Raw genomic sequence first — 25,992 nt, forward strand, 5'->3', positions numbered from 1 at the left:
AAGCTTATTCAATCTGTACCTGTCACCACTAAAAGAGCACTTCCAAGATCTACCAAACCTGTAAAACTCATGATTTTGTTTCCATGGGTCCTGTTATTCCAAAAGATAAATACATCATTCTGATTGTCCTTTGAAAGTTACATTGTGCATTACAGCATGAGACATAGCAGCAGCAAAAGTTTGTCACTGTCTAAGGAAAAGTTTAGTTTTTTTAAAAAAAAAAAAAAAACCACAACAAAAACGAAACCATGACATTTGGTACCAAGTAGCATGTAGACAACAAAATGTACTCTGGTTATAACCCAAATAGGTGGGTTAAGGATCTCCTCTGAAATAAGAGAATTGGATTTGCTTTAACTAGGGAGGTGTTTCATGTAATATGAAAGAACATGATACAAAAGAAAGCAAAATGAGAAAGAAGTTCAAGGAACCAACGACAGAGCTATAGGTACAAGTGAAACAAGGGGCTGAGAAATGAAGAGTCTGAAAAGGAGAGGAAGAAAAAATTGTAGATGATGTCCATAGATCCTACAGCACTGCAGAATTCAGGCAGACATAAATATACTTCATGAAAAAGGATGACTTTCACCACCTGCAAGGACAGAAGCCCAAGACTCTGAGCAACAGCACATATTTTTCACTCTTGGAATTGCAGGGCTCAGCATTTGTTTGAGTAAGGATTACAGAGTAGAAAAAGATGCCACAATTAAAACAGACCTTGCTTCAACCTGAATTAACAGATTAGCATTACCAGAACAACAGTGCATTTAGAAATTTCATTAGGAATGGAGCAGCCACAGGTACCAATTGTTCACAGAAGGGAAACCCGGTGCTTTGAGCATGTTCTGACAGACGATGTTCTCAAATACAAGAGAAAAAACAAGGACAAAACAAGAGATGGTCTGAGGAAAAAAAAAATAAAAAATACACAGAGTACCCCTGAAGCACCCCTATAAATGGATGGCACTCACCACCTCGGTTCTCCCCATTCCTGCCTAGTCTTTTTTTTTTTTTTTTCTTCTTTCTTCAGGTATGTTGAAGAACATTTAACTTTCATTAGAGATGAACTTGTTGTCAACATCACAGAAACTTTTTACATCAAGGACAGACTCCGCAGCTTCTGAAGCTTCTCATCTATTTCAGGCTGGAATCTCAAAGGCATTGGTCAACAGCAAGGTAAGTATGCTATGACAAACACAGGAATACAATATGTCAAAACAAACATACTAGAACAACAGCCACTAATGAAGTTAAGCAGGAGATGGAGTTGGTCCATTTATAAGTCTCTACAAATATAAAATAGGCTGTTGCAAAAGTTTTCCAAGATTTTTAAAGAGTCATAGTTACATGCAATAACTGTGATGTATATCGAGCTAAGAGTAGATATTTTGGGTACATAACACGAGGGAATTTGCGCACTTAAAGCAAATGGTTACATCAGGCAATCTCCCCAGATTCCCTGTACATTCAGAGTGACAGAAGCACCTTCAGGCTGCGTTAGGAATTCTGTATCATCTCTGGAGCCATGTAATGGCTGCAGGCAGATAACCACAGTAAGACTGACGGATATGAGGATCTTGCTTATCCACACCTCACCCTGATACCATGTGTTCTGTTCTCAGAAGTAACATAATTTTCTTTTTACCACAGGCGTAATTTGAACATGAACTGCAGAAACTTAGGTCTTAAGAAGAACAAAACCTAATGGAACAAAAGCATAATTCTATCTCAACTGCTGAATGTAAAATTTGGTTTGCAGTAGGATAGAGAGGAATAGTCTGAATTATATTTTATGTTTATAGAAGTAAACCCCAGAAATGAAAATCGAATGAATGCCCAACTCAAGATAAACATACTGTTATGACAAGAGCCCGAATTCTAATCAAGAATTAACAACAACAAAAGGGTATCTTCAGCAGTTTGAAGAACACTAGACAACTAGATGCAAAATCAGCAAATCATTCCATGTTGAATAGAATAAACAAATTTCAAAATACACAAAGAAACACAATGCATGTCTAGAACCAGCTGTCACCACACCTGAAAAAAATATTTTCTCCAGGCAATTACAAGAATAAAATGACAATTTCACTTTTCCATGATCTACCTTTAGGATCATTCCTTACGCCATGCCACTCTTGGGTCAGATTAAAACATGTGACTTTGCAAGGAACAGAAGAGCATACAAGGCCAGGGAAGAAAAACTCTTTTGCCTGCACTAAAAGAAAACAGGTAATAAAGGCTGAGCCCAGGGAATAACATCCGTTGCAAGTAACAGTGAGTACCCACTTCCTGGGAGATTTACAAAATACAGTTCGCACATCAGCAACCGTTTGCCTATAATATAAATTCAAATTGACAAGACTGAGGTATTATGGAACTCTGTTTATCTCAAGATTGTCAGGAGAAGTAATCTCATTTCTTATGATTCATTTCATTTATACGTTAGCGTATTAACTGGATACATTATTGATCTTTGCTCCATCCAATTTCAGCTTCTATAGCACAGACAAAGTGATCTGAAAAATATCACTCCTGGCTTTTCCTTCCTTTTTTTGTTTTTCTTCCTCATAAAGCACAGGAGAGTCTGACACATATCTAAGGAAACCATTTCATTGTATTAGACATCCTATCAAAGGAACACATTCTGGAACGACCATCTGCTTTTGAGGAATACATTACTGTGAAAATCAGCTTTTTCTAGAGTTTGTACTAGAATAGCTAGAAAACTATGTTTTTCTAGATACTGTGCATTCCTCTCTGCTTGATTGGGAAAAAAGCAAAGATGGAAGCAATGATAACAGCCCTGATACGCTCGAAGAAAGGAAAAAAAAGGTTGTTAATCAGAGAATAAGACTGCTACATATCTGGGTGAAATCACCTTTCAAGCACAGAGGGCTGCTTGAAACATATACAAGCCACAGCTGTCACTCTGCAGAACTAGAAGTCTTTCACTTTAAACCAGTATCATTTAACAGCTGCTATGAATATTATGAATACCATGGACATCCCGTTACTTTCATCTGACAGTCTCTGAAGCATAATAAAGAGCCAGTCATTTAAAAAAAAAAAAAAAAAGGGAAAAAGGTGTAACAAAATGAGCACCAGCAGAAAGTACACTGATAAATAACAATGTCTTCCTGACTCTGAGGTGGTAAACAAGCATGAAGAGCATGCAGGTGAGCCTAGGCTGCTGTTTAATTTTATTTGGACAGACAGCAAGATTTGTAGCTGCTTGAGAATCTTTCTTCACTGTTCCCTAAGTCCTCTCCCATTTCTGGGATGCATCCAGTTCTAAAACCCTAGATAAAGACACTATAAACAGGTTTTACTAAGCAGTTGCCTCAAAAGAGAGGGAGAAGAGTGTGACAGCATTCTACTTGTATTGCAGCAGCTCTGATGAGCAGCCAGCAAGATCAGGGTCCCACTGAAAAAGGCACTACATAAAGGAAGAATAAAAGAGTTTCTTTCCCAAGAGCTTACAGAGAAGACAGACAAAGAGTCAGGAAATTAGTCAAGTAATCTGTGAGCCAAAGGACAAAGAAAGTCACATCTCTTCCACTAATTGTCTCTAGACACAGAGCCAGCACTCTTCTACCAGTTTTGGCTTCCCACAGGAAAAAGTGGCACCTCTGATCTTTACCGTAAGAGTGTCAGTGGATGTTCACATCCTAGATTCAAACTGTTACGCACTGCTGAGATCTTCCTGATCTTCATGACTACTGCTAAAGTCAGCACTTTTCCTGTGGAAGGCAGTAACAATTTACTTCTTATGTTTAAAATATCTGATATCACACTTATCTATTTTCTGGTCTTATGCAATTTTCTCATAAGCAGCCATTCCAAATAGTCACGTTAAAATTTCCACCATTACGTTGTAACGCTACTTTGACAGTGCCACTTTTGAATTCCATTGTCTCCAACTAGTAATAAGCACTATCGGCCGAAACTTAACCCATTATTTGAAACGCAGATAGCCATGATGTTCAGCTGGGACTTTTAATTTCGCGTTTCAGAAACTGCCCGCAGTGAAGCAATTACAGTCAAATAAAATACGCCAATATGGTTTTACCTGAAATTTTTATTTAGTTCCAGTTCACTACCTGGAAACGAAGCGCCATCTTACGGTCAACGAGAGGCGGTGCGAGCTCACCAACCTGGCTTTTCAAAGACAATCTTTACATCGCTTGGACCACCACCACGGAGGTTTTAACACTTCTAGTAGTTTTACTCCCGACTAGGTCCTCTGTAGACAGTATGGTATTTTTTTATAGACTTTCATTTAACAGATGTGAAATTATGACTTCAAATAGGGCACTCAACAAATCTTACAGAATAAACATGCTTTCAAACTCTAAAAAATATAGTATCCCAGGCTACATTGCAGCTTCTTAGGGTTATTTACACTTTACACTAAAAATTGATACAGTTGCAAAACAGCATCTCAGTTGAGTTTTGGTGTTTACTGTCTCAATTCTTTGCTCTCCTCTTGGTCCTCTTAAAAGGAATACTGTTTTGGTATTTCTGAAATCCTTAGGGGAGAAGGAAATAGTGCAGGAACATTATTTGCCTGATTTCCTTGTTCTCTTAAGTCAAATTGCTTAAGGGCTTTGTTTTTGTTTTTCGTTTTTGAGGGGTTTTTTGGTTGTTTTTTTTTTAGCACATAACCGGACCTTGCCTAGCATCAGCATGCAGAGCTTTTGGAGAGAGGTAGAGTACGTTTTCAGACAACAGGAGATATTTCTCATTAGAAACAGCCATATGCGGGCCTTACCAATGCTTCGTGAGTTATCCAAGACTTGCACCAAATAGCCATTGTTCTAAGTATGCATATAAGACACAAAGACAGCAAGGAAATAACTATTCTTACACAGTAAGAAAACAGAGCACTCAATTTGTGGTTGCTAAGGAATATAAACAGTGATGCAGAGATCTGCCGTATGAATCCAGCAGGGATAAGCATCCAAACACTTGTACTCTTTCTAATTGCTTTTTTTTTAAATTTCTTTCAATAGGATGACACTGGAATTGGCTAAGACACCAGACAAAGCCCACAGAAATCAATGGAAATCTTGCTTTTGACTTCTCTGGGCTTTGGTCTGTGCCATGAACTGCAACACTGATGCCTGGAAATGAAAAAAACCAAGATTACACAAAAAGCAGTTTAGATTCAATCAGTGTTTTCACAACCAGCTCCCCACAGAAGTTTGGTGTCTCTACATTTGTGGCTGCTTGGGGACATAGTCAATATACTCAGTGGTTTTCTTATAGGTTGTCATACTTTAGGTTATTTCATATTTCTATACCCATCTTTTACCTTTGTCTGTACATCACATTATTAGAAGGCAATTACCTAATTTTGAAATTCTTCAGGCCATGAAAGTTAGTAACAACATTCGGTTTTCAGTGTAACAGCATTCACATACCAACTAAGCAAAGAATCCTTCCTCATCTACATTAAAAACTAGGAAGGAACTCGCATTTAGATCTCAATACACTCCATCTAATTATGGAGCCTTTCAGCAGATCCGAATACTGCACTGTCACCCAAAAAAAAGAGAAAAAGAAATAAGGTATCTTACTATGGCACCACCTCTTTTGTCTAGAGCCATTTTGCTCTCATACCTCAGCTTTGCCTTGAGCAGGCTTTGGAAGGTGCCAGTTAAAAAGTGGCACTGGGAACCTTAAAGCCAGGTGATTTACTAATTTAAAGCCTAGAAATGCTCCAGTGCTCATTCTGTCCATCATTTTTACTGTCCTGCCTCCAAGCTAACTAGGAAAACCTACACGTTGCAAAGCATGCCTGATTTCACATGCCCTTGCAATGGTTTTTCAGACTACTTTATACCTAGACACGTCTCTCCTATTTTCCACTCAGGAGCATGGACTATGGCAGCCCTGAAGTCCAAAGCCATGACTCGAAAATTACACTTGTGTCTGGACAGCAGCTACAGTCACAGTCCCTAACAACAGCATGTGACACCCAGAGAGGAGGGGACATGTCACAACACAACTGATCCTGCTCATCTGTGAAAAAAAAAAATAATTTCATAACTTCAAATTTTGATCTAAATCCTGCTTCCTTCTAGCAGCAGAAGCTTTAGTGAAAACATATCAAAGTGGCTTAGAGAGTAATTTAGTTGAAAAACCAGAACGTTTTTGCTGTGCTTTAACCGAAGCCAGTTCCTTCATCCCACCCGGCTCCATAAGTGCTAGGCCCAATTAGCGGTGGGGGCAGAGAGTGTCTGCGCTGCTGCTTCGTACAGCTTAGAGCTGAAGGAAAATGCTACCGCCAGTTACCCCATTATTGCTGCCCCAGTGAGGTCTGCAAGACACCACCGGGTTCCATTCTCCCCTACTTTTTAGCAATTTATAAACTAATAATTTCATTAAAAACCTGATGTATTGATCAAATATGCCAGGTCCGCTAGTCCTAACCTTCCAGATGAGAGGAAAAAGACAAGAGGTGTCACATTCCCCCCCGTTTTCCCCACCACCCCCGTGGATGGCGGGGCGGCACGGCACGGCCCAGCCCGCACCGTCGCCCTCTGCCCGGCCGCCTCCCCTCTCCCATCCGGCTTCAGCCCTTCTCTTCAGGGCATTACACAGAAGGAACCGATGGGGGAGCCCTGCCTTTTACGACTTTGTCACGAATCCGCGCAGGATCGGCGTCCGAACCCCCTCAGCGAAAGGCGGCCGCCTTGCCTTGGCGGCGGCCCTGCTTGCGGACGCCGGCCCCGCTCCCCTCACGGCTCGCCGGCAGCCACACCGGCCAGTCCCAGCCGCGGCCCGCTGCCCAGGGCCCCAGGCCCGCAGGAGCCGCCCCGAGAGGTGCTCACCGCCCCGCAGCGGGCGGGCCCGCACATGCCCAGCAGCGCGGGCAGCCGCCGCTGCCCTCTCCGGCCGCCGCCGGCGACCCCGCGCCATCCTGCCGGTAGGTGCGCGCGCGGCCCGGCCAACGGCCACCAACGGCCCCTCCGCCGTGAAGGGCCGCGGGAGGGTGGCGGCACCGGGCGGGTCGAGGCAGCCCTGGGGACGCTGTGTCCCCTCCGGCAAAGCGGGGGGCAGCGGTAGGGCGTTTCGGACATCGCCGCGGGGAAGGGGGCGGGGGGGGGCGCGGAGCGCTACCTGAAATGTGCCCTAAAACAGCCGTAGCCAGGCCTGGCGGCCCCCGCCTGGAGCAACGGCAGAAGCCATTGCCTGACAGGCTGGAGCAAGGCTCGGCCTTGGGGTGCTGCTGCTGCTCGGGGAAACACGCTTGAGGGTGAGGGGTGTTAAGAGTGGTATTTTTAGAAAGCATGAGGTGTTTTGGTTTTGTTTTTTGTTTTTTTTTTTTTTTCAAGCAGTCTTGCTCAACAGATCATTTTAGTAACTGCCAGCACATGCGTGTTGCTGTGGCTGCTGAAGCAGTTATTTTCTGTGAATTCAGTAGAAGCACGCTTGGAAGTGGTGGTCAAGATGACAGGGTCTCTCCGCCCATCATTTCATTCCTCGGCGTTCCTTCCTAATGAAGGAGCAGCTGGCTTTCCCGGGAGAATGGGCCTTGAGGCTTCCCACGTCCACTGTCCCCTGAATCTTGGTGGGCACTGGGGGAAAGGGGGGAAAACACTCATCTGAAGCATTTTGAGAGACATTCTTAATTATCCCTCCTAAGAAAACACCTCTAACTTGACAAGTGTTGTGACTTGTAATGATGGCTTGCAATTGTTAAAGCACTTTAAATGCAATACTTAATACAGCTAATAAAGCTGGATTCTCATTAAAAAGAGCTGTTGGGTGTTTAAGATCTGTCAGATCTTCAAATTTGTAATCTGCCTTAAAACTCCACAGCTGGCAGTAAATGGAAGGGGAAAGGCTTTTTCCTGTTTACTGCAGACCAACAAGTTCCCCACATCAAAACTGTACTGCTGTCTGTGTTTGTCAGAACAGCAGCATCTGGCCTATTCCCACTGTGCCAGTGTCGCTGTGAGGCTGTGACAGAACCCATGCATATGAAGTACAAACCTTTTCCCTGAATTCAAAAAGGAAAAACCCCAGCACTGATTTTAACATTAATAAATTGACACGTAATTTACAATAGAGCAAATCTATAGAGATGACAAATTGGAAGCATTACTTGTGGGAGTTGCACCTACCAAAAGCACGGGGGTTCCTATTCACTTTTCAAGCTTCACATCCAACTAATTGCTCTTTCCTCATAGATATGAATTACTCTCGATTTATCACCACTGTGAGTGCAGCAAGAAAAGCATCTCCAATAAGACTTCTGAGTGAGTATACACCTGTTCTTCCCAGGTTTTCTGGAAGGGTATCATTCTACATTCTTGACTTTGCTGGGGTGTCATGGCTAAAGACTTAAAAAGGCTTGAAAGAAAACCATGCTGTAAGCTGACAAAGCAAGGCCAGTTAACCGCTTTGACTTTCGTCAAGTTGAGATGTCAGGCAGGTATAAAGGAGAATAAAGTGAATAGCCTTGGACCATTTCAGAAACCCATCCAGACAGCAGAAATAGTATTGTCACTCTAACATGTGTCTGGAAAAAAATTCTCTGCTACTGCCTCTGAAATAGGGCTTTTGGCACAGTTTGCTACTGAATTTGTGCTGGTTGTCCAGAAACAAGCAACTGCTAATGACTTGAAATTCACTGCCTGCATAATGCTTCTTTCCACCTAGTTTTCCTGTGTCCTGTTAACATCTATAAATTCCTTACTATGTCCACCCTCTCAGTGTTGCTACACTTTCCTTTTCTATATGACGTTATCTTTAGGCTACCATGTTACATAGTCTTGTGTGTGACAGATAGGAAAGGTTAACTGCCTACTTGTTTACTCAGTTGAAACTCAATTGAGACCTGACAGAATCAGAGCATGGGACATGCATCACTAGGTAAGCCTTCAGGGGGCAATTTCCTCTCTTGGTAAGGGGTTGGCATTTGCTGTTCTGCTTAAAACACTTCATACAGGTGCAGCTAAGTCAACTAATTCACTCTAGTCAGTCTCTATACTTTTTCAAGTGATACGTTAATATGCATCATAACACAAATATTAAGTAGCACAGCTTGTGCAGAAAGACAGATTGAGGCTGCAGTTTTGATGACAAAGTAAATATCTATTTACCAGACCAAAAGTCATAGACATGACCCATATTGCTGAACTGATAAGAATTAACTCCCCATGCTCAAATTTGCTAATAAGTAGTGGAGTACAAATTTGATAACAGGAGGCTTTAAGCCAGATCTGGTATCATCTGTCCTCTCATATCTGATGTAAAAGTGTGGAGTCAGCATGAGTGCTGTAGTGTGAGCTCTTAGGTTTAATGCAATCAATTGCCCTTGCTGGATTGAGGTCCAGTCTTCGCAGCATAGATTGGATCTGGGTGGTTATGGAATTGTGACTTTAAAGCAAGAGTTGTTAACATTTTCTTCATATTGAATTATTTACACAGTGCCTCTGCCACTAAAGCTGGTCTGCCAGAAACATTCCCACTCCCCAATGAAAAAGCTATAATCATAGATGTAAGTAGCAGTGTAGCTGCACTATTGCCACATCAGCTAAAGTGAGACTGAATAACAAAAAACAAAGTAAATCATTCCAATTCAGTCTAAACAGAAGATCATTAAGATTTTAAATTCTTGAAGCTTAAAAGACATCATTGCAGAAAAAGTTTTTATAGTAGTAGAACAGTCCAGATAAATTATAAATAGGTTTTTTTAATCTTATTTTAAAACAAAGATTTTTTTTTGTTCTGGTCTGTCACACCTGTGTCATCCCTCCCAACACCTTTTTAATCCAAGTAGAAAGGCAAGTTTAAAAAGAATTATCATCCTTCTGCATTCCTGATGCTGTTAAAAAAATAAAGTGAAAAACAGAGCAAGTTTTTCTGGGCAATTATTATATATTGACTAAAGTATATGATCAGTGTTGCAATAATGAAATTGTAACCACATTTTTTTCTTTTTACTCTAGCTGAATTGATGCAAAAGTCTCCTCCATCTCTCATCTCTCTGGCTGGAGGGGCACCAAACCCTAATGTTTTTCCATTTAAGAGGGCTACTGTTGCCATTGGACATGGAACTGCTGTTGAGATTGGGGAAGATCTGATGAAGAGAGCTCTCCAGTACTCGGCCTCAGCAGGGTATCTGTCAGGGCTGCTTGCAGTTAAAGATACCAGAATCAAAGGATCATAATACTTTTTATTATGTGCATAATACCTTTTATTATTAATTCACCTGTGTTTTTAAAACCTGTTTCTAAAACCTGTTTTACAAAAAAACAGGTTTAGACTAAAATGGTGAGGCAATTGAAAGAAGTGGAAAGATTTGAGTAGATTACTAATTTAAAAACAAAACAAAACTAATACTAGTAATTCTCAAGACAGAACATTTCCTGGCTGTTGGTATTTGAGAATCTAGACTCCCAAACCAGTAGGAAGAATCATTTTGTGTTTTGCAAGAAGATATTCATTAAAGGATACTGCATAGTATCTTATAACATAGTTTTACACCAAATACTACATGTTATCTTATAACATAGTTTGCACATTCTGGAGTATTTGTTTTGTTCTCATTTGGTACAACATACTAAAGTCAGAATGTGCTACTTGTGAATGTAGTTGAATGTGGAGGTATTTATAGTATTGTCATTTTTAGTACAAAAATTACATATCATTAAGTTACTTTAGCACTCATGTGAACTCCCCAGCAGACACCACTGAGTCCGGCATGTGACAGGTTTGCAAAAATATTTAGGTACCTACAGAGGCACACAGGGCATTCGTCAGTGAAGTTCAGACTTCTCTTAATATTTAAATGAACCCAGCCATTTGTGAACATCCTACAAGACCTGAAAACATTTTTTGAAAAATCTGTTTCATAAATCCTTATTATCTGCAGCCTATTACTAGCAGTATTGCAAGCTTTGTCACATTTGAGCATGCAAAGATCACTCCTAGGAGTCGATATTGTTCAGCCCCTACCCCTGTTCCATGGTCGGCGAGTCATTTATGCCCAGATTTCAGTGTGATAATTTGGTGTATGGATCACTGATGCCCATCTCTTCTGTTTTTCCATGAGAAACATTTATCTCATTTTTCTCATTTGGTAAAGCAGTCATAAAATCATCATCTAAGTGTATCTGTCATCTGTGACAGCTGAAATCAGATTCAGAAGCGTGTGCTAGATTTGGCAATGATTTAGAGGAACAGCCTAGCTTCAGCCTATACATTAGATACACCTTATTTTATTCATGTTTCAGGATTCCAGAGCTGTTGTCTTGGCTAAAGGATTTCCAGCGGAATCTACATAATCCCCCCACAGCCAACTACAGTCCTGAGCAAGGACAAATGGAAGTTTGTGTCACAACTGGCAGCCAGGAAGGCTTGTGTAAAGTAAGACCAAAAGCTTCATATGTTAAAAGCATTTTCTTTTAGAGAGATGTTTATTCTTCTGTATGTTCAGTTATACTCAGCATTAAGTGCCACTGTATAACTTTATGCAGAGTAGTTTCTTAAATACGTCTCATGGTATTATCAATATGAGATAATAGAACTGAAATAAAACTGGTGTGGCAGTCTAATCTGTCAGGACTGCATGAATGTTTGGGTAAACCAAAAAGAATGTCAGAAAATATGCTATAAGGTAACATTTCATGTTACTGAAGTAGTGCAGTAATAAGTACATATGTGCATTAATTGCATTACCATAACTCAATTCTAATTATGTCAGACTTCCTTAAATTACCCTCACCAGTTCACTCCCACTGCTGCTTAGTTGATCCTTTCTAACTGAAGCTCTGTTTCTATCATATAATAGAGCGCTGTCTTTCCATATTCTCTAGCTGATTACCTAGCTTCATTTGCCTCTAAAGCAGATTTTTTCATCTGTTCATCGCTTTTTCTCAGACAGTGTGATTAAATGGTTAGGGGATTACTAATACCTAATGAAGATTTTTAATCCCACAAAGAAGTCAGAACTATGAAGCATGTGTACAAGAACAGCACAATCTTCTAAAATAGGCTTCTCTTTCACAGGTGTTTGAAATGCTCATTAATCCTGGGGACAATATCCTTTTGGATGCACCTACATACTCTGGGACACTAGCAGCTGTAAGTATTTTTTAGCTGCAAAGTGTTGTGAATGTTACATTTGAAGTAAACAGCAATTTAGTACCTGATCTGCAGGCTTATCTATACACAGTCTGTATTTACTGTAAAAGCATATCTAAGAATCAGGTTTTCAGTGTTAGTCCAGTTAAGTTCATAAATACTAATTCATAGAAGCTTTCTACTAAAAGTTCTATAAAAGCTCTTCCCAGGACAGAAGTTCCTCTTTCAAATCCTAGTTCATCCAAGGGCTAAGGTCACATTTGGGATTGGAAGGAAAGCCACCACAGCATAGTCAGGTTGAAGCAAATTTGTAACAAGTGGGTATTTCAACATATCAGCACATTTACCTGAAGTATTTCATGGTCTGATAATACCATAGCTGTAAGTAGTATAAAATTGGAATAAGCCTGAAACATCCATATGTGAGTATGAGGGTGTGAGTTAGTAAGAACTATATAAAAATGTCAAAGTTTACTTCTGAAAAATAATTTAATCAGTATGTAATTAAATGTCAGCTCAAAATGCATAAGAACTGTATGTAAGAAGGGATAGGATAGATAAGAAACCATAATTTCAGTCCAGTCTCCCCTTGCATCAAAAGAAATTTTGTTATTGTTTGCTGTGCCAAGTTTGAGTGTATCTTGTCTAGTGAAAATATATTTTGTTAGGAATATATTTTGACAATACACCAACTTGCATTTTTACGTAAAAATGCAGTGCACCACATGGTACAAATTGAAATTCCACAGAGGGGAGACAGCATGCTTTTTGTTGGTATTTTACATATATTTTGTCATACTGCTGTCAACATGTCATTGCAGTAGCATCATTTCATTCTCCCTTGTATTGCTGAATATAACTATTGAGAATAAATTCTTTGCCCTTTGTCACTGAAGAGTAGCTTATAGTTCTGGCACTTCCACTGAAGTAGAGTGTACCTTGTCGGCAGGAAATGAAGGTGCTATGAACTTACTATCTGTGGTGAGAGCATGAGGAGCCCTGAGAGAACACAGTCCGAATTCACAAAATCCCTTTCTGCTCACAAAACCACATGTGATTTCCTAGAGAAGAGCAGCAGTTGGACATAGGAGCTACCCATTTCTTGTCGGTTGGCTTAACAGGGCAAATAGAGTGCTGTAATAAGCTTGACAAGCTTCGCAGCAATTTCAGGCAAACTTTCTTTTCAATCACGAGGAAATGGAGTTTGAGACAGCAGTAAAGGCAGAAAGACTGTGTATCACTGAAATTGTACAATGCCAATGACAAAAGGAAGACCTTTGAATTACTGGATTATGACGGTTTTGTTCCTCCTATCAACAGCTGAGACCTTTGGGTTGTAACATAATTAATGTTCCTAGTGACCAACATGGCATTATTCCAAAAGCTCTAAAAGAAATTCTATCTACTTGGAGCTCAGAAGATGTGAAAAATCGTAGCCACCACCTCCCCAAATTTCTGTACACCATTCCAAATGGCTGCAACCCAACTGGAAACTCTCTGACCACAGAGCGCAAGAAGGAGATTTACCAGGTATGTAGCTGGGGCCTTGTGAACCTTGTAGGTGGAAATGGATAAATGTCTGTCTCATTTCAGTTGAGGATACCCCTTGTGTGGCATTTGGGACCATTATTGGTCCAGTAGACATTCTTCCTAGAACTTGTTTCTAGCAGAACCGCTTTCATGACAACTCTTCAGAGATGGACTATGCATTAGATAAATTATTTTTGCAATAGTAGCCATGGTATCTTTGCCATGGGCTTCAGACTGGACTTACTGCAAGTTTTCTGCACAGTTTGAACGCTACATGGAACAGACTTCCACTTAAATATGTGTCCTTGCACTGCAGGTATCATGTTACTCTTGTAATTGCTTGATGTCTAAATCAGGTATTTGAAAATTTCTCTTGATAGAGCCTTGTATATAGTGAATAAGCAATCCATAGGATCATAATATGGTCCTGGTAGTAGGCCCAGGGTGTATGAAGAACTGAATTTACAACGTCTTTACATTTTAATGAATCTTTACTTTTTATTAATTTCTTTAGCTTGCAAGAAAATATGATTTCCTCATAATAGAAGATGATCCTTACTACTTTCTTCAGTTTGAAAAGGTAATTTGTCTTCCATACTCTTTAGTAACATCTTTTCTGGTCCAGGAGAGAACTAAGGTTTGAGCCATGGATCTTCCTGCATGCTCTTTCTTCATGTCCTACCAAGGTAGTTGTAGGCCTCACAGTCTATGCTACTTTCAGTTGTTGTCCCCTTTGTATCATTTTATTGCATCAGTCCTGTTAATCAGCAGTTCAAATTCCTCAAGCCTTAAACAGGACAGAATTTCCTTCAGTAGTCAGAAAGTGGCAAAAACTTTGCCTCCGGAGCAAAACAAGTATGCCACTGAAGCAGCACTTGAAAATAGCAGCCTCTTAATGTTCCTTTCAGCCCAGTCTCTTCCTTCAGTGGAAAACTGCCTACTCCCAATCTACTATATCCCAGTTTTACCCCTTTGCCTTTTGGAGAACCCTAGAGAGTTCTCCCAGATAGCACAGGACATAGTACTGGATAGGCAGCTTCCCTCCTTCATGTTAAGTGTTCCCCAAATGGGTAACAATCAAGTGTTGATCTGTCTTCGCACATGGATCTACAGTTGCACAGTCTGCAAGAGTACATAACTTCAGGAATAAAAGCTGGTCCTATAAAGCAGTAAAACACTGGTAGAAGCTGAAGTTCAGTATTTTCTATTTTGAAATATGTTTTTATGGGAGTAGCAATAAAACTGCTTCACTTACTCATTGAATAGCATTGTGTAGCTTTGTTAGAGTGTAAAGGGAGAAGGTTTAAAGTAGAATTCTTGGTAAGGAAAAAGTGTACTCTCAGATCATCAGAATTTGGTCATATCTTCCAATTTCTTTTTTTAAGATAAAGCTAAAAGCTATAGAGCCTCATCTTAGAAATTACAGTATCTGTTTACTCAATAAAAAAAATCTTGGCAGAGAAATCATAACTTCTCTATCCTACTTATGGCATCATACCAAAACTTGAACTGAACACTTGTATACTGAACAATGGGCTAAGCATCAAAAAAACAAGGCTGATTTCTTGATGACTTTCATAGAATACTTTCAGACAGCTAACCTAAACAATCACTTGTCAGCAAGTTACTGCATTTTTTTCCTTGCAATGCACATCTGTAAAATACTTACTATCAAATATTTCTTTAAGAAATTAATGATGTCTTCATAGTAAAGCAAATAATTCCATCATAATCCTTACTAGCACCTTGAATTTTATTTTTTATTTTTCTTCCAAGCCATGGGCTCCAACTTTCCTCTCAATGGATGTGGATGGCCGAGTTATCAGGACTGACTCTTTCTCTAAAATTCTCTCATCTGGGTAAGGCCAGCTTCAGAATGCTCAGCACTGCCTGTTCAGTTAAGGCACAAGACTAATACTTCATACAAAATGATCAGACATGTCAGTGTTTTTCCATCTAATACCTGTCCATTTCTGGAACGTACTTTTGGATCCACAGCTTTTCTCAGTCCACTCACTTTTCGTATCATCTCTTGGCAGTCATTTAACTCCAGATTCTGCTTCTCTTCTGATACTGATAGTTAAGCTGCTCTCCCCCGGCAGCCCATTCTTGCAGACACCATATAGGCAGAAAGACAGATGCTGGATTCCAGCTCTGATCCTGGAACTCCTTGGAGCTTTTCTCTCATCTTTTTCTGTTTCTCCTATCTCTTACCATTCCTGCAGTCTCCCTGAACTTACAATACAGAATAGAAACGATGGCATCTTCCTCCGCAAACTATAGGATTATACTGATCTCCCATCTTCTAGCCATACAATTCTGGCAGGTTGTTTCTAAAAACTAAGCTGGCTGTTTTCGATGTCACACAAGTCAACATATTTGATTTTTAACTTGCTTTTGTTTATTATCCTGGTAGATATAAGAAAGTAATGTGAATTCTGCACTGGCAGCTAGTGGATTATAACCCCATCTCTGAAAAAGTGAGGAGACAACACGATGCTAAGTGTGATTGCACTTTCAGAAGTGGCACTGCAAAAAGGCATGATGCAATTTTATCTTTGTCAAAGACATACATGAGCTTACTGGTTCTATTTTTCTTCAAAATAAAACTTCAGCCAACCTGTGAAGATAGGTCCTAAGAATTGAAGCATGAATAAGAATCTAGTTTATCAGTATAAATTCCATTTATTCTGCAGCCCTGAAAGGGAGTGAAAGAGTAAAGCTGTTTGCCACTTCCCATCTGTTTTTCATAAAGTGTGAGCATTCATGATTTTTCATCATGTGGAAAACCTGTCTTTCCTTCCCTTTGATTCATGTAATCTTTGTGGTTGCAGAGGAAAGCTTACAAGCATGGGATAATTCCTGCAGTCTCAGAACTAAGAAGCTACTATAAGCATTAAAAACCCTTAAGTGTTTTTATTTCATGACTTATGAACTTAGTTCATAAGTTGCATAAGCCTGGGGCTTAGGGCATTATTAAGGTATAAATAAACTTAAATGTGTAGAAGATCCTTACAATATTAATGAAACAGTAACATGTTTTCCCAGTTATAAGTTAAACCATAACTCACACAAAGTATTAGCACATTGTATTTCTGTAGTAACTTTTTTCTTTTTTTCCTAGGTTAAGAATAGGTTTTCTGACAGGTCCCAAGCCTCTTATCGACCGAGTTATTCTACACATTCAGGTTTCAACAATGCACACCAGCACTTTCACACAGGCAAGTACCAAACTGCCAAATGAATTGTACTTGGAATAGATAACATACTCCAAGTCATAAGAAGCCACAAACGAACAGCTTTGCATTTTTGTTTATAAGCAGCACATACATTGTCAGTTCTGCCAAAGGAAGAGAGACCACCACAGAAATTACAACCAGAGGGTGTCTCAGAGCATGGAAAGCACTGCTAATATGCCCTTAACCCTCAGGTTTCAAGACTCAAGATTTAAAATACTTTGTATCTCTTGCTAGTAGATTTACTTGAAAAACCTCAATGTAAAGCATGCACCAGAAGCGCTCTAGGGTTTTTTTTTTTCTATTTTTCATTCTACTGTGTAATTAGAACAATACAAGCAGCCCACAGAGACATTACAAAGCAGGCTGCCAGCTACGGCCCCTTTATAATTAGTAATAAAGGACACATTGAGCACATCTAGATATGGTTTCCATCTTCCAGCTCCATTAGTTCAGCACAGAGGCAGTATTAAAGCAGGGAGGCTGATATGGGCAGGAAGGTAAAGCAATATAACATTGCCTTCCTTTTTCTCCCTGATTACCATATTCAGCTCTCCATCCATGCTTCCCTCCCCCCACTCCAGCTTCCAAACACTGCCATGATCCTTGGAGACAGCAGTAACAGGGACTACAGTGGCCTGTTGCTGTTGCCACCTCTGTTTATAAAGGGCTCCAAGAGACCCCGCATGCAATTTCTTGCTGTGTGGAATTTTGAATAATGCATCAGGCTATATATCTTTTGATAATTGCAGAACAGTCCTGTTTAAAACATGGTATTGATGATGTGTTTTATTTCTTTAGATTATGATATCACAGCTGCTTCAGCAATGGGGAGAAAAGGGTTTCTTGGAGCATATAGACAGGTAGGGTCATGTCATATGCTGAATCTCATCATTTGTCATTCTGCTTCCTGTTACCTATATAAAACATTCTTTGCAGTAAATGAGTCAGAGAAGGTACCAGTATTAGGCCAAATGGATAAGCCAGGTCACCAAGACTGACCGTATTCACACAAGAGTCCCGAAGGAGCTCAGTGTGAAGCTGCAGACATGCAGGTCAGGGCACGTGAACTGCCACTACAGACCAATAATCCACCAGTCCACTGGCATGGTCATTATGCAGCTCCCATCCGAAGGGAGCTCAAAAGGATCCTGGGAGCACCAAGTCAGTGAGTAAGGTTTTCATTCCTGTTAAAGTGGTAGGGGCTGTAGCAAAGGCTAAGATCATCAAGCACATGATCTATTGAAAAAGAGTCAGCATAGCTTCTATACAGGGAGTTCTTGCCTCACTAACTCAGCAGGGATTCACCCTCTAACACCCTTGATCTAATGATTATGGATGCTGATGAAAAGACCTACAGAGAGCAGTGAAGATCACCAGCACTTGCTAAACATTGCCTCTGTCACCACACTTGGAGACAGAACACTGGGCTAAGGTCTAACTCAGCATTTCTTATATACTGACTGACACACATTTGTTTTTCATTTATTACACTGGAGGAGTGTAGTTTGTCTTGAATATCTGTGCCGCATTTCAGATGACATACTTGGATGCCATTAGAACCCCAAGCTTCCTACTTCAGCAGGTAATGTGCTATGCTCTGCCTAGGCCTGTAACAAGGATGCAAGCAAACCACAAAAAAGTTCTTATATCTGACTGTAACAGCCACCTCTGTCCCCTGAGCACCTGCCTGTTGTCTATACTGTAAATACTAGTATTTAAGAAAACCCACAAACAGTAGACACACAAGCCCTGACTTCGCCTTGTTTTAAGAAAAAAGAGCATAAATATAGGTTTTGCAGGGAAACTTGGACCACACTTTAGCTCAGCTTTCAGCAGTTAGAAAAATATATCCTAAAGCATCTCTTTACTTACCTTCTTCTTGTAGGCCAAAAGGCATCCTTGCTTAAGCCAGAAGGCCACTCTGCCTCTTGGCTAATGAAAATAATGCTGCAGTAGGGTAGCTGCAACCCTTTATAACCTTCTACACTCAGTTGTCAGGTGACTTATTGATGAGGCCCAACAGCTGACTGCAGTCTCTTCCAGGTGATTCCATTTGGACGAGGTTGACTTGTTAAATCATGCTTTTGGGTAGGAGCTAGCCTATTGTTTGCAGCAGCTGCATTTTTGTGGTATAGTCTTGTCTCACTAACACTTAACAATTTCATTCCAACATGGAAGTAAAACGATAACAGAAAGGCAAAAAACTTGCAATGGAATTGCAAGTGTGGTAAAAACGGCATAAGCAAGATTCCCCATTTCATGCAGAACATAGCAATTGGTATAGGCTGAGTCCCAAAACTATACAAGCTTTTGGTGGTGTTAGTCTATAAGGTGTAATAAAATACATCCAGAAATCAAAGCTATTGGTTCAGAGAGTATAAAAAAAATGCATGTAAAATTATGCAAATTACTAAGTACGGTTTCTCTACAGAGTAGGGAACACATCTACATCTGATTTATGAACTCTGTCTCAGGCATTTCTCTCCCATTGCAGAATCACAGCTGTCTCATTTTATGTCAACAAAAGCCACTGCACAAGACTTGTCCATGTTGAAACTTGGGTTAGAGCCATTTTCCCCAGTAAGAGATTGAATTATTTGGAAGTTTTACTTGTAAAAGTGTGAAGGAGATAGGTTCAAAGGCTTAGAAAAGGTGAAGCTGTCAAATAGTCATGACAGGTTTATAAAATTATTTGCTTTTTACCTTGTGAAATATCATTTCTGTGTGTACCTATTACACAAGTTCAACTCAAAAGCACAAATATTGAGTCTGTGCTTTTGCATATGTGTAAGTCCTTCATTTTCTTCAGTATGTCTGTTTTGTGTGATAAATACTGCTAACAGGGCTTGTATCCAGCATGGATATAATACATAAAGACTTTCCATGGCATATGTAAATCTTAAGAAGCAGCCACACAGGCACTTCCTCTGGTTGATCAGTGCTTTGTTGGAGACACACTGTAACGAATATTCAAGACTTCTCTGATACATATACAAAGTTTCATACACCCAATGTACTGTATTGTGCCCATCTAGGATACGCTCATATTGCCATTAAATATGCATTTAGGTTGTTCAAGTATAAAAGCTTTGTTTCTGCCTTTGGAAACAAATGGACTCCGAAGCGCTATGGGATCGTGACTTTGAACTAATAATTTACTTTCAGAGTGGTGGAGTTCTACAGGACCCAGCGGGATGCAATGCTCATCGCTGCTGACAAGTGGTTAAAAGGTCAGTGAGTGCAACACAGCTAATTACTTAGATTTTTTCCTAGCTATTTATCATCTTTGTGTTCAAGAAAAATCACTAAAGTTCATCTCTTGACTGAAGTGACAGATAAGCACTATAAGCAAATCAATGACATTAAATATTAAACTTAGGACAAATGATCTAGTGCTGCTGTTTTCATGCTTTTCTGGTCAGACAAGGAGATTGTGATGAGAAAAAAGCTCACTGCGTTACTGTATAAAGGATTTTTACAAAGAACATATATTTCACTCCACTATGTTCTTATACTGTTTGTCTTTAAAATCTTCGTCAGAAATAGCCAGAGTTAGTGGCCTTAATTTAAAAGAAGATGTAAACAATCAATATAGCACTAGTGATAATTTTTTTTGTCAGAAATCAATTTCAAATGTCCTCTTTTGTGGTTAATTACAGAGCACAGAAAGAATTTGGTCAACGGTAATGCAGTTACGTTAGTGACTCACTCCTTTTTGTCAGTCTAAGTGGAATCAGCAATAACTGCTTAAGAACTGCCCACCTACCTTAGATGATACTTCCATGGGACGTGGGTGCTTAGGCACCACACAATCATTAATGTACTTACTTTTTCTAATTCCAGGGTTTTAGATATGAAGCATTTCTTCTTTTTTCTACATGGCTCTGAACAACTATGGGTTGTTGACCTAGGCAGCCCCTCTTTGTCTCGATTCCCAAAGTATCAAAACAGTGCAACAGCACTGGGCTACCTTAACGTGTATTGTGAGAATATGCTCCTGTGAAAGGCTGTAGGGTCTTCACATTTTCTAGTAATAGGAGCCATGACATTATGGAAGACAGTCTGTATTTTGTAGATATGTAATGGTTAAATACACTGAGGAAGAGCTTGAGAAGATGTCAAATAAATAGTTTCTTCAAAAATATGTCCAGTAAAGAATTCTAGGTAAACAAAAGTATACAGTAAGTCTGCATATATAATTTAAGACATAAATCCTCCCTAAGCATTCCCATCTTCTGCATAACTCCTAGGCTCTCCTTTTCTTTGGGGAAAAATACGTAATAATTGTAACTTGAACAGTTTTGCCCTTTGCTATACTTTAAATTGTATTGATAGGCAATGTGATATTAGGAGAAACTGCATCAGGAACATCCTTTTAAATTGTTTACTTGATCTGAAAGTAATCAACAAATATAGTTTGTTAATGTTTGGGATTTCTGTAATTCAGAGCAATCATTTTCACAAAAAGTATTGAGGATACCAACACAAGTACGGTAAGCCCACACAGATTTGGAGTACTTTAAATTTGGCAAGTGGTATCCTGGCTCTGTGGCCCACATTACGTTTGAGTTCATTGGAGCAACAAATAACATCACTGAATCTGTGGTGTATCAGTTAAAGGTGGGGCAGAAGTTTCTTGATTCCCTTCTTTTCTCTCTCCCCAGGCTTGGCAGAATGGTACCCTCCTGCTGCTGGCATGTTCTTATGGATCAAAATTAAGGGTGTTTCTGATACACAGCAGCTGATCATGGAAAAAGCTTTGCAGAAAGAAGTAAGACCTATGATTTAATGGCTTATGATGTTAAAATGAAATAAGGGAAGAATAAAATAAATTCACCATATGTATCCACACGTATGCACACGCATAAAAACGCAGGGAAACTTGCTGTGCACCATCATTGAGTCTGTAAGTCAGGCGTTGTCACATAGGGACTCGTTAATAAAATATTTTCATGTTTGTATTCAGATGTTGATATTTAATCAGCTTACTTAAATTTAAACCATTATAATACATAGTACAATGTCACGTATACTATGTATATACAATGTTAATATAGGTACCTATATGAATGATGGCTGTCCACTATATCTTTTTAATAAGAGAAATTAAGTGTGATTTTATTTCTACAATCTATGAGAAGCCAGCACTGTGTAATCAGTAGACTACATCCCACCACTTCACTGGGACTTCCAAACAGTATGGTAATGATAAGCCAGACCTGGTAAGCCACCAGCCTGGGTAACCAAAACCTGAGAGCCCTTTGATTTTGTTACAGAAAGTCTGATTCCAGGTTGCATATTTTTGGCTTCTCATTTTGAAGAGAAGAACTATATTAAGGCATGTTCTGATACCAGTGTTTCAGCAGTGAGCCTTCTCAAATTTAATTTTAACATAGTGTTTTAAAACTGTAGAAGTGGTGATAACTGGGTGGCTAATCAATTTTTCTTAGGTGTTACTGGTTCCTGGAGGAGCATTCAATATTAATAGTTCAGAGCCCAGTTCTTATGTCAGAGCCTCCTTCTCTCTGTCTTCTCCAGCCCAGATGGATCTGGTAAGTGAGATTTTTTTTTTACATTCTTATCGAGACAGCTTCTCACATAATAATGCTTCCTTATTTTTACTTACTTCTCCTTATGCATTTTCTTGAATATTAGTGTAGTTTTTTTAGTGCTTAGGTGATTAAGCAGTACTTTGAAGCAGTATTAGCTGTTTCTTAGGCAACATGCTCATATCCATATGACCTGAAAGGTACCAAATTTTTGGGACTACTTAGCATTTTCCTGTGTCTCTCATACATGTAGTCTCACACTTAATCCTCCCAGATATTATTCATAAAGACTCCACTGAAGTCAGAGTAAGTTCTGCTATTTGCTTTAGCATTAGCAGGCATCACCTATCTTTTATTTTTCAGACGTTCATTCCTGAGATTGAATTACCTGTTTGCTCTTGTGTGTGTGTGTTTTAAATCCTCTATAAGAGAGAATATTGTTTTTCTTCTACAAAATTGACGTATACGTTGTATTTCATTTCTCAGGATCTAATCTCCTATGTATTTAGGACATTTTGCATTTTATTTGGCTGTATCTGTAAAATCAGTGGGAAGAAAGATAGGAGACATTTATTTTTACAGATTTAATACTCATCTGATTCAGGTGCTTGGACACTTCAGTATTTGTAGTTGTACTTTCATTCAGTTGTGAAGGTTTGTAACAGATAAGGGCTCCTATTGCCTTTCTATTTCTTCTTCTGTATTTCTTCTATTTCTTCATTGTTCTTTGAAACGTGATAACCGTAGTATTGACAGTCAAATTGTATTTTTTATATGCTTACCCAATCAACTGTTCTTCCTTTTCTTTCACCTTTGGAGCCTCTAGGCCCTTGTATTAAGTTAAAAGAGATACTCTCCCAGGGATCACTAATTGTATTAAAAGTACAATTGTTCAGTTGCATCTGAACTCCAAATAACCTTTTAACATCAATATATGTATTTTTCTGTTTCAAAAAACTCTGCCTTTCATCTTCTGTCAGAGAATTGGAAGCTTTGACAAGTGAAACCCCATACACGTTGTTATAAAAGGAAAACAGAATATCAGCAGAATTTTGCGTTATAAAATACTGAGTTTGTATATGGGTAGGGTAGTTTTAGTAGCTTTATAGGTTTAGTCTGTTGCCTGTTTAAATAATACTGGAATATAAACATGAACTGTATTTGTGTCATTGCAGGCCTTCAAGAGACTGGCTGACCTTATAAAAGAAGCTTTGTGAAAAAGCTAAATAGAGCTCTTGCTGCAATCCAAATCGTCTCCGGAAAATATTTATTAACATTTGGATTTCATCAGAACACTTTAAAAGCAAGCACAATACAATGGATGTTTCCCTAGATTGTTTCAGCTAAAAAAGAATAAAAAGTGAAAGAGTGAAAAGCAATTTGCTTATTTTTTTTGACGGGACATTGCATTACTAAATTTATTCCAATTCAGAAACATTTAAAATACTCAAAACCAAAATGTTCTGTTTCCCGTCAAATCCATGGTTTTGTTAGATTTGAATTGATTTTTGTTGTGGCTTTTGTTTTCCATTTCAGTTGGGAAACGGGGAAATCAGTTACTTAGGAAGTTGCCCCCGACTTGGTCTTAGCCACTGTTAATCCCAACTGATACATTCCTCCAACGCCTTATGTTGGAATTGGGTTTGTGTGTCACTTTTCTTCATGTCCTGCTGTATGGCATCTGGTTTTGAAGATTTGAAGATCGGTATTTAATTTTACTGAAGTTTTGTCAGATAAAACTGATGTAAGGATGTTAAAAATCGAAACTGATCTAGAAAAATTAGGCTATGATTACAAATAAAAGTATTTGGCCTAAGGTCCCTTGCGATTTGCATGGGTTTTGCAGCTTGTTCTCTGATTTGTAAAAGGTTTCCTGATTGCTGGCTTCCACTTCAGTCTGTGAATAATTACTCTGTACCTGTGTTTAGAAAATGTCTGGTTTGCAAAGGCATGTGGATGTGCTAATAGAACTGCTCTCTGCTCTTAGTTAATCGATCGGATGTGTTTTTGAATGGAGACTGGAAGTATCCGGGGGCGCAGTAGAATGGACAATAACCTGACACTGCCAGATGTACAAAGCAAGCAAAATGAAAAAATAAAGAAATGTTTTGATCTCTAATCCCTTGGTCATTATCATCCCAAACATTTGATACTTGGCAACATGCACAAAACTTTCAGAAAGTTTTAACTGTAAAGATTCTCCAAGGCTTCCCATTTTCTTTAATGACTTTAGTTTTATTTACTGTTTGGATGAAAGTGCTGTGGTTTTCCAGCAATAGCAGATGGTTGTTTCTTTACGTGCAAGTGTTCGGAATTTCAAGGTAAAAATATATGTTCCAGGATCCAGCCGCGTCAGCAGCTCAGGTAACCCCACCAAATCAGGGTCAGGCACAACCTTGCTTAATTGGAAGTTTCACAGGAGTTTTAGTACTAGCAATGATTTTCATTCCCTCTTTTCTCCCGAGTTATAAGTAGCATGTGTCATAACAAAGTAGCACAGATGTCTGCCTTTCCCAGCATCTCTCCCATCATCAGGATTATTCCAATGCTTTCAGCCCAGCATCGCCTTTTATCTCAAGCCTTTTAATTTAGTCACACATTCAAGCCATCTCTGCACTTTGCAGCTTCTTGAGCAGCATATCTGAACTCAGTCCTTTCCCCTGTTCCCAGATTGCTGCGAATTTTAGTCAAGCGCACATGATTTTCAGACTAATGTTCTCCAATTTGATATCAGTACGTGATGCCTTCCCTCTCGGACCCATTCAAAGATCTCGGTATGGTCTCAGCTTGTCTGTTGCTCCTGCCCTTCTGCCAACAGGGGGCTGGCTCTGTTGTCCCACCACGACTCATCTGCAACCCAACCTGCATCTCCAGGTTCCCTCCCATCCTCCCTGTGGGCAGCAGGAGCGGGGCTGCCGCTGGCGGGCAAGTGGTGGGGTGGGTGAGGTCACCCCCACCGCGCACCCACAGGGTGACATAGTGCGGGGAGAGCCCCCAGTCCCGAAGCTGCTCGCAGGGCACCAACGCTGTCTTTGAAGACAAACCTGTCCCTTTGTACACTGATGGAGCTAATGGGGGGGTCCAAACTAGCAGTGTCCTCTGTGCAGTGCTGCTTAACAGCAAGTTTTGACGTTTCAGTTTCTTAACCACGTGTAGAAATTTTGAAAGCTCCGACTTTGCTATCAGTAAGGCAATTTTTGTCTTGGGTTCAATTTAGAAAATCATTTTATGCGACAGAATGAATTGATGTGTCTGTTTAATTAAAATAATGTAATTTTGCATAGGAATACATGTAAATGTCATTTGAGATTGATTTTAGTTCTCAGGCAAATGCTATTGTCATTGTCAAATACTATTGTCATATTGTTATTCAGCCAGACCTGAATTAGAAAATCATAAGGAAAATATCGTTATTAACTAAGCTTTATATGGTGATGTGTTGAATAATGCATCTCTTAATTTTCAGAGATCTAAATGTTAATTTAGTTGAATGGAAGCAAAATGCAATTGCATTTGCTGCACATTAGATGCTTTTGCTATCAGCTAATTTAATTTAGAGAGAGTGGTTTTTT

General features: G+C 39.5%; 1 protein-coding gene across 2 annotated transcripts; it reads left to right on the top strand.

Moving 5' to 3' along the window:
* Positions 1 to 6,653: 6,653 nt before the first annotated feature.
* Positions 6,654 to 24,539, top strand: AADAT (aminoadipate aminotransferase). 2 transcript variants are annotated; one of them, XM_054203633.1, is made up of 14 exons: positions 6,654 to 6,934; positions 8,202 to 8,270; positions 9,966 to 10,134; positions 11,253 to 11,385; positions 12,028 to 12,102; positions 13,423 to 13,632; positions 14,147 to 14,212; positions 15,409 to 15,491; positions 16,757 to 16,853; positions 17,670 to 17,731; positions 20,037 to 20,101; positions 21,536 to 21,642; positions 22,322 to 22,423; positions 23,596 to 24,539. In XM_054203633.1, the coding sequence occupies exons 1-14, from the start codon at positions 6,865 to 6,867 to the stop codon at positions 23,635 to 23,637; spliced, it is 1,350 nt and encodes a 449-aa protein (XP_054059608.1). In that variant the 5' UTR covers positions 6,654 to 6,864; the 3' UTR covers positions 23,638 to 24,539. The 2 variants fall into 2 exon arrangements, with proteins under 2 accessions (XP_054059608.1, XP_054059607.1); XM_054203632.1 differs by lacking the exon at positions 6,654 to 6,934 and adding an exon at positions 6,947 to 7,070.
* Positions 24,540 to 25,992: the final 1,453 nt, after the last annotated feature.

This window comes from Rissa tridactyla, chromosome 5 (assembly GCF_028500815.1).
Source record: "Rissa tridactyla isolate bRisTri1 chromosome 5, bRisTri1.patW.cur.20221130, whole genome shotgun sequence".
Taxonomy (NCBI): domain Eukaryota; kingdom Metazoa; phylum Chordata; class Aves; order Charadriiformes; family Laridae; genus Rissa; species Rissa tridactyla.

Excerpts from the sequence above, each read along its gene's own strand:
- AADAT (XM_054203633.1), top strand. The coding sequence starts at position 6,865 with ATGCCCAGCAGCGCGGGCAGCCGCCGCTGCCCTCTCCGGCCGCCGCCG. Across the intron at positions 14,213-15,408 it reads ACTTTCTTCAGTTTGAAAAG|CCATGGGCTCCAACTTTCCT; the intron begins GTAATTTGTCTT and ends TTTTCTTCCAAG. Across the intron at positions 15,492-16,756 it reads TCTAAAATTCTCTCATCTGG|GTTAAGAATAGGTTTTCTGA; the intron begins GTAAGGCCAGCT and ends TTTTTTTCCTAG.